This window comes from Equus quagga, chromosome 4 (assembly GCF_021613505.1).
Source record: "Equus quagga isolate Etosha38 chromosome 4, UCLA_HA_Equagga_1.0, whole genome shotgun sequence".
Taxonomy (NCBI): Eukaryota; Metazoa; Chordata; class Mammalia; order Perissodactyla; family Equidae; genus Equus; species Equus quagga.
Genome location: NC_060270.1, coordinates 140,764,652 through 140,773,368, shown reverse-complemented (window position 1 = coordinate 140,773,368; position 8,717 = coordinate 140,764,652). Strand labels below are relative to the sequence as shown.

Here is an 8,717-nt window from a genome sequence, read left to right as displayed (position 1 = left end):
GATGGTGGACCCCTACACTCCCGCCCCCGCCCCCGCCCCCCGCTCCCGGGCGTCGGCCCCGCTCAGCCTCAGTGCGCCTGCGCGGCCTCGGCGGCCGCGTTGCCGGGAAACCGGGCGCGGCGTCCTCATGGCCAAGTTCGTGCTCGCGGGTGAGTGGCCGCCGGCTGCCCGCCGGGTCCTGTCCTGGCGGCCCCGGGCCCTGCGTAGGCCGCGCCGGGCTCGCCGAGATATCTGCTGGGCAGTGACCGCGTGCGAGGCTGCGGACACGGGGCACGGGTGGGAGCGAAGTCCCTGCCCTCCGGCGGCGCCGGTCTCGGCGGGGCAGGACCCCGTAAACAAGCAGTTGTGCTCCACTGTGGCCAGTGCAGTGAGGGAGGCGTGCGCGGGCCTCCGGGAGGCGCTCAGGGGCCGATCTGTGAAGGTCTGGGACAGGGAGGCCGTTCCAGCTAAAGGCACGGAGCCTGGAAGTCTCCTGGCCCAGCGGGGAAGTGACTGGACCTGGGGCTGGACCGGGAGCCCGACCCAGATCCTTGCCCCGCAAGGGCACCAAGCAAAGGGGCTGAACTGTGTCTTGAAAGCAATGAGGAGTCGTTGACAATTTCTAAGCAGAAGAGTATCCTTAATGGCTTTGCATTTTAGGAAGCCCACCCTGTCGGCAATGGAGTGGAAGGGTTGGAAATGCCGACCAGCATCCAGAAAACCACTGATGAGGCTTTTGCTGCAACAGGCTGTGTATTGTGCCTGCCTCCTTCCCTTCTGAACAAGTTTCTTGAAAGACTAGGCTGCTCTTCTGTCTCCAGGTCCTCCTTCCCCTCAGTCTGGCTTCAGCCCTCACCAAAGTCATCAGTGACTTCCAGAAGCTGTTCAGTCGTTGTCTTTTTGACCTCTGATGCATTAACACAATTGACATCTCCCATCTGCCCGAAGGTTTATTTCCTTGGCTTCTTTATTCGTTCAGAAGGATATTTTTGAGCTCTGTATGCTGAGAAGACAGTGGTAAACAAACTTAAACAGGATGTTGCGTTTGTGGCAGTGGTGGGGCAGTGTTCCAGAGGAGCAGTGGCAGGGAACCTTATTTAGTCAGGCTAGGGCTTCCCAGAGGGAGCGAGGTTTAAGCAGAGACCTGAAAGATGAGAAAGAGTTACCTAGTGGAGAGGAGGTGGGGAGCAGGAGAGTAACATAGGCATGTGTAGTGGGAGTGGGGGTGCCATGAGGAGAGCTGGTTTGGTGGTGATTGAGAGTATACAGTAAGGAGAAAACTGAAATAGATTTAGCAGGATTGGAGCAAAGAGTCCAAGGGAGAGCATGTCATAGGTTGAGGCCAGAGTCACATAACGTAGATTCTGGTGAGCCGTGTTCAGCATTTTCAACTTTATCCAAAGTACTGGGAGATATTTGGAAAGGGAGAACATAATCAAATTTGCATTTTATCTGGGCGTTATCTCTGCACTGTGGGAAGAGAGACTGGATGCCACGAGCCTTGTTAGGTGCTATAGGCCAGGAAGGAGAGAATGGTGGCCTGGCCTAGGATGGTAGGCAATGAAAAGGGAAAGAAGTGAGTGGACTGGAGAGACATTAGGGAGACAGAATCTGTAGAATTAGATGTCTAATTCAGTAGGGGAATGCAAGTAAGGGAGAAGAAAGAGTTAAAATTATTCCCAAGCAATGATTTGGATAACTGGGTGGATGAGGAGTCACTGAAATAAAGCAGAAGAGGAGGAGGCCAGCCCAGGTGCATAGTGATTAGGTTCGCGCGCTTCACTGTGGTGGCCCAGGGTTCGCAGGTTCAGTTCCCATGCGTGGACCTACACACTGCTCACCAAGCCAGGCTGTGGCAGCATCTCACATATGAAATAGAGGAAGATTGGCACAGATGTTAGCTCAGCGACAATCTTCCTCACCAAAAGAAAAGCAGAAGAGTAGACTTAGTACTCTGGATACGGTTAACACTCTTAGATAACTGGCTAGATGGACATAAAGAGCATAAGAGAAGGAGGGGATTTAGTGGGGGAGTGATGGCAACAGACGTGCTGAGTGCCTGTGAGATTCAGAAGGAAATGAAAAACTACAGGAGGGTGTAGACATCTAGATAAGGAGTTAGGTCTGAACTCAGATACAGATTGCTACTGGAAATCAAGGGAGTGGAGGGGACTGGCCAGGAAGAATATATAGGGTATAAAGATGAGATGCCTTGCAGAATGCTAACTTTTTAATGGATTGATAAAGGAATAGGAACCTGTAGAGTATAGTGAGGAGTGGCAGAGAAGGAGGAAAAGCCGAGGAATCCTCCCACCACAGTGGGTGTTTCAAAAGGGAGGAAGTGGAACAAATGCTGCCAGGGTCGACAAGAAAAGGATCAGAAAGTGCCCGTTGGATTTAGTGACATGGAGGTCCTTGGTGACCTCCTAGAGAATTGCAGGGAAAGCCAGATTGCAGTGGGACGATGAACTGGGGATGGCAGATGCAAAGAATGCTTTCAAGCTCTAATAGAAAGGGCCGGTGGGAGGCAATGGCTAGAGGGGGGCAGGAGAACAGGAAAAACTTAAACACAACTCAAGTATATTTCCCTATGATGGAAAAGGGCCATTAGAAACAGAGAGAAGATGCTGGAAAGAGAGGATGACCAACTGAGCTGAGTTGGTGGCAGTTCTGAAGGCTGAAGACAGAGGTATTCAGAGCGTAGGTGGTGAACTTACGCCTGGATGGGAGCAGGGATCCCTCTTCCACTGAAGAGGAGAAAGAGGAAAGATGAGTCCCAATGCAGACAGGCTTGTAGGTGTGATGGCAGGAGGTTGGTGGATTTCCCAACTGATGCCTTTTTGTGTGATTTGGTTTAGTTTTTATAAAGTAGGAAGCAAAGTTGTCTATTGTCTTCTGATAGTAGGGAAAAATATTGGAGAGAAGAAAGAGTTTTGAAGGAAGTGGACGAAGTTTGAAACAGTGTACGTGGAGAGCAGAGGAGAGGGCTGCTGAGGGAGCAGGGGTCTTCAGGCAGCGCTGAGGGCCGCTTGTGGCTGGTGACCACGAATTTACGATGTCACCTCCCTGCTTGGTTCTGCTGTGTTTCTCCAGGGGTGCCCAGCAGAGGGAACCCAGGCACAGAAAAGGGAGGTAATTGGGTCCACCCAGGGTGAGAGGCTTTTAGGCTGGTTTGCCAGAAGCACAGTGGGGCGAGATCATTTAAGACGTGAGCCAGAGAGTGGTCTGAATTCATGACCCGTGGATTTGCACTGGACGGGGGCTGAGGTTGGAGAGCTGGTGATGGAGTAACTGGCAGGACTGCTGTGGAGGCCTCTACACTCGGCCCGCCCTCCTGCTCAGGCGGACCCCGGGCCCATCCACCTGGTGGCTCTGACTCCCGGGTGGAGGTGGCTGCCCGGTCTGCATCTGACACCCTTTCGTGGGGCCTGCACGTCACACTTACAGGTGCGGCTGCCTGCTGGCCGTAGCCATGGAGATGTGCTGCAGACACCTCCGGCTGCGCTTGCCTGCAATTAAACTTCTCACCCCGTTTCTCCCTGGTAGGGCCGGGATCACCTACCCAAGCCGGGGGAGAGAAGTTATCCCGGACTCCTCTCTCTCCCCCCACTTCTCCTTCCCCCGTACTCCCTGCACACGTGTCAGATCCACACGTGTCAGATCCACACGTGATTTTACCACCACCGCTCACATCCCACCTGCCCTTGGGTGGCTTCTGGTGACGTGATTCAGGCTCCCTCAGTAGTGTGGCAGCCCCCTAGAGGAGGTGAGGTCCAGCATAGTGCTGGAGGTGAGTAAGTAGTCAATAGTCTTTCTTTCCACATTTTATTACTTAAGATTCTGGCCTGCTGTGAAATTTGTTCTATTTTTACCAATATAATAAAAATCAAAAGTTTATGTGGTCGCAGTTTATACCACACCTGTATGTTGTAAAATACAACTGTGTGATTAATTTCGTAATTATATGGCAAATACTTATAACTCCATGATAATTTCTGTGTGATGAAAGAAATCATTGTTAATTTGAACTCTTTTAGGTAGAGCAGATTGCCCATATTATGCTAAAGCAGAACTTCTGGCAGACTATTTACAAAAGAACCTTCCTGATTTTCGGATACATAAAATTACACAGCATCCTCATGTTTGGGAGGTAAGGAGCCTTTACAGTTCGTTAAACTCACACGCGCACAAAAACGTGTTCGAATTTGATTAAATATTAGCTGTTCTATCAGAAGGCTTCCAGTAATGAATGTTCATGTACAGGTGACTTTCGTGTGTGTGTGTGAGGAGGACTGGCCCCGAGCTGACATCTGTGCCCCTTTTCCTCTGCTTTATATGTGGGAGACCTGCCACGGTACGGCTTGATAACCAGTGCGTAGATCTGCAGCCGGGATCCAAACCCACGAACCCTAGGGTACCAAAGCAGAGCGTGCGATCTTAACCACTATGCCACTGGGCCAGCCCCTACAAATGACATTTTAATACCAGTAAAATAAATCCCTACTTATCCGTCTTAAAACATTTATCTGTTTTTTCCTGATACCTAGTAGAACGAATGAGGCCCTAACAAGAGAATAATTTGGCTGTTTTTCCCCAAGATCCAGGTAGCTTAGATTGCACTCTAGCTTCATCCACCCCCATATTGACTTCTAGTGACATGAGGGACCTGTTTATGTGGAAGGTCCTCCTTGGGGAGTGTGTTTCCCCGGAAACAGACTGAGGTGGAGCTTTGGGGAAGGAGTTTCCTTCGCTGGGAAGTGTGCTGGGAAGCATCGTCCTGAGAAGGATGAGGGCAGCAGGATGGGGCAGTGGTGGAAATTGAACCCCCCCGCCCCCCCTTCACAGGGGCAGTGAGGGCCGAGTGGGCCCTGCAGGGAGCTCTGAAGCTGGGATGGCCCTTCAGAGGTGCCCCAAGTGCAGGCAAGGGGGCTGGCCTCTGTCCTCCCACAGCTCATAGTCATCAGGTGCGGGCTGCCCCCGGGGAAGTGCCTTAACCTTGGGTGAGGGAACCTCCCGTGGCTGAGGGCAGTCCTGGAGGGAGACTCGGCTCAGAGCCAGCAGCAGCCACTTCCCCTGGTGGTGGAGGGAACAGTGCCTTGGTCATGAAGGGGGATGTGGACAGTATGCCAGGACCCGCTACAGTCCACAGCTGTGCCTTTTAGATCCACACACTCCTATCTTAAGCCTACACCACCTGGGGCAGCTCTTCCAGGGTTCTGAGTGGCATCTCTTCCTCGGGAAACTTTGCAAGAGGAAGCTTGGTCAATGAGCTATCATCTCCACTGCCCATCGTTTCAGGGCCACTGGTGACAGTCCTCACCTCTCTGCTGTCCATTTTGGATTCCCTCACCCCCTGCTGGTGGTGACCTACGCCGGTATCCTTCAGGGTCTTGAGCCCCAGTCGCTACTCCCTTTTCAGGATGTGACTGCTGCACTTGTCCATTAACTGTCAAAAGTGAGCAAAGCACTACCAAAGATGCCCCAGTGCATCACCTAGACGCCGAGCATTCCTTCCTGCCCTCAGTGGGGAGTAGCTGCCCCAATGCTGCTGCTCTCTTGGGCCAATGACCCCTCCAAGATGTTAACTCCTGGCCTGCTGCTGGTCTCCTGGCACAGGAGCTCACAGTGGTCAAGTGGCAGCCATAGCTTAAAGTTTAATGGGCCTCTTCCTAGTAAAAGCACCCCCACCCTGGGATTTAGCAACTCCAGCCCACAGAGTCTAGGGTGAAGGGGTTTTGGAAGCACAAATTCCCCACATGCTCACTGCAAGTGGTGGTAAGCAGGGTCACTCTTAATTCCACCCTCAGTTCCTGGATTCACGTATTCTACCTATAAAGGGCAAAACCCTCTGTTCACTTATGGTGTATACTGCATCCTGAAAGGTGGTGCCCCATCCTCGCAAGGTGTCCGTCTCCCAGCTCGTGGCTGCACCTTCACCTTCAGTGGGTCGTTCCATCCCTCTACCAGGCTGCTGGTGGTGCCATATGTGATTGGGCCGGTGGATCCCATGGTTACATGCCCAGTGCTTTGCCTCCTTTACCCTACAGGGGGTCTCTTGGTTCAAAGTGATGACATGCAGGACCCCCTGTTGGTGAGTTAGACTTTTTATGAGCTCTGGACAAGGTGTTGGCCAAAGCCCTACAAATGGGAGGGGCCATTCTTCACCAGAATCTGTGCTGACTTGATCAGGATGATCACTGCCCTTTCCAGGGGGAGGGGCCCAGTGTCATCAACTTGTACCAAGAGGCATAGTGCCCTTATCAGGGGTCAGCATTGGTCTCTGTTGCCAGCACATTGTCGGCCTAGCGGCTGCAGTGACCAGATCAGCTTTGTGAGTGGTCGCTCCTGCTTTAGGAGCAGAACCTGTCTCTTTGGTGACCCCCTTGTGCCTCCAGCTGTCTCAGTTTTCTTACTGCTGGGTTGCTGAGTGCTTCTTTCACAGTAGATGTTCTCTGGTGGCCACTGCCCCCGGACTCTATTTCAAGATTCTATCATCCCAGCTGCCAGGGTGTCAGCTCTGCGTCAGCTCTGGCCTAGAATGGGCAGCCGTGCCAGGCTTCTCACCCATGAGTTCCTGATCCCTCGAGTGAGTGCACTGTCTCCCAAGCCCTTCTGGAGAACACAGTTGACCAGCAGGTTTCCAGCCATCCGTGGGAGCATGTCCACTGGAGCATGCCCGTTTCTCTAAGCTTTTTGATCCCTTCCTGCACTGTCTTCCATGGCAGTCCGGGCATTTCTGTTTCAGTTCCTATGAGCCGTCACTTTGTCCACGCTCCGGACAACCATCTGAGCAGGTGTTATCACTCTCTTCTGAGGGCCTTGCCAGGGTAATCACTCTTGAATTGCAGAAGAGTGATTCATACTGATAAATTCTCCTTTGTCCAGCTTTATGTCCACTCTTGATTCAGCCCCCTCACGTCCGGTGCTCTACATCCTCCCCCAGCTCCTGCCAGGCCATCTGCACACCCTGCTGGGGCTGTAGGTCCTTTGGGGTGGAGCATCTTCCTCCAGCACTTCACTGGTCAGGCTGTGTTGTGACCAGAGGGACAATGGTGGGACCCTCCCAGCAGCACTGTCTGCTTTAAGTTGGGATAAATGCAAGGAGCCTTCAACATCAGCAAGGGGAGTTTGTCTCTGAGAGTTTATTTGTAAGGTAGCCCCTTCTGTGTGTCTCCAAAGACAAGAGTGCAGTCAGCTACTTGACCTAAGAGTGTTGCTCTCTGTCTCTACTCGGCTCTTGTCGTTGGAGGGCCGGGTCTGCACAAACGAGGTGATAATTTTTTTTTTTTTAAAGGTTGGCGCCTGAGCTAACAACTGTTGCCAGTATAGCCCTGTGGCTGGAAGGATCTCCTAGGGAAGAACAAGGGGAAAATCAGCTGAAATGCTTTGGAGTCGGTTGAATTGGGAGACTTGGCTTCTCTTTAAGCTAACCACTTACGTGCCAGGCCTCCTCAGCAAAGAGAGCAGCTTCCAATACCTGTGTTTGGCCAACGAATTTGGAGAATATTCTTTCTTATTTGATGAGTTTGTTAGTTAACTTGTTGCCATTTTCTATATTTACATTTTATGGCTTAAAGATATGTAAATTTTACTAGGTATACATGGTGGTGGTAGAAACAAGCTGCTTAGTGTTCGAATTCTAAAGTATTGAATTTCGAGGCAGATTCAGTGTGTGACTTCTCTTGGAATATCGTTCCATAGGAGTGGCTGGAACATTTGTGTGAAAAGAATAAGTGGAGTCACACAACGTCCCCCATCATCTGGAGAGAGCTGCTGGACCGCGGAGGAAAGGGCATGCTTTTGGGGGGCTATAACGAGTTCCTGGAGCACGCCCAGGTATGTGAACTGAGTTTAGTTACCTCCTCAGAGCATCGTCATTCTCTCACATTATTTTCTTTTTCAAATGTCTTGCTTTCTAAAGTGTTCTCAGCTCTCTTTTCCTTCTATTCTGGCTTTAAACAAGAACTTTCCATTGTAGCCGTTGTCAGCTAATCATCTGTTCTCTCAAGTTGACTTTTTCTTCCCCAACATTTAGCTTTACTACAGCGTCACCTCCAGCATGACGACCGAGCTGATGAAGACGATTGCCCAGGAGAACCTGGAGACACACATAGAGAAGGAGCTGGAGGGAGAGTCCCTGAAAGGCCTCCTCGGCCCCTTGCAGGTCTGGATCACCAGGTGGGACAGTCACCCCAGAACTGTGAGATTTTCTTCTTTCATTGAGAAAGGACAACGATGTGGGGTTAGTGCCATGATAGAAGAATATTTGAAAGTCAAGGGCGAGATGTGTATGTATAGTATACGTATAGATACATGGAGATAAGCAGAGATGCACATATATCCCCCACTGCAGCCCGTGAAGGAGACTTAGAGCATACGTAGATTTAGTATGTGTGTGTGTAAATGAGCACCTTTACAGCAAACATGCTTACTTTGGCAAGTCTGACAAGCTCTGCGCCCCTCGTCTGGGTCTCTCTTGCTGTCTGCTGCTCCACTTCCTGCTCTTGCTCTGCTTTCCTCCTCCCCACCACGGGCTTACTTCCCCTCCCCACCACTCAGGTCACTGACTGTTATCCTCTCCCTCCCTCGCCTGCCAGAGCAGGCCTTCTCCCAGCCTCTGCCTCTTTCTGGTCCTCGGCTCTTCCTACCATGCTCATTCTCTGTGGTCCTGCCCCCTCACTCCTGCTCCTCGCTCTTCCTCCCCTCACTCCTCCTCCTTGCTCTTCCTCCCCTCACTC

The 8,717-nt window shown here is 51.6% G+C and overlaps 1 protein-coding gene across 6 annotated transcripts in view; it reads left to right on the top strand.

Moving 5' to 3' along the window:
• The first annotated feature begins 1 nt into the window (after window position 1).
• The window catches only part of MDH1B (malate dehydrogenase 1B), a 30,016-nt gene continuing 21,300 nt past the window's right edge, over window positions 2-8,717 (top strand). For 4 of the 6 annotated variants that reach the window (XR_006888252.1, XM_046658842.1, XM_046658843.1 and 1 more), the window contains exons 1-4: window positions 2-149; window positions 4,017-4,129; window positions 7,681-7,815; window positions 8,015-8,157. Coding sequence is in view for 5 of the 6 variants with exons in the window: in XM_046658842.1 (XP_046514798.1) it covers window positions 2-149; window positions 4,017-4,129; window positions 7,681-7,815; window positions 8,015-8,157 (539 nt within the window). In the remaining variant the exon portion in view is untranslated. The other 2 variants (XM_046658844.1, XM_046658845.1) reach the window with 2 other exon arrangements.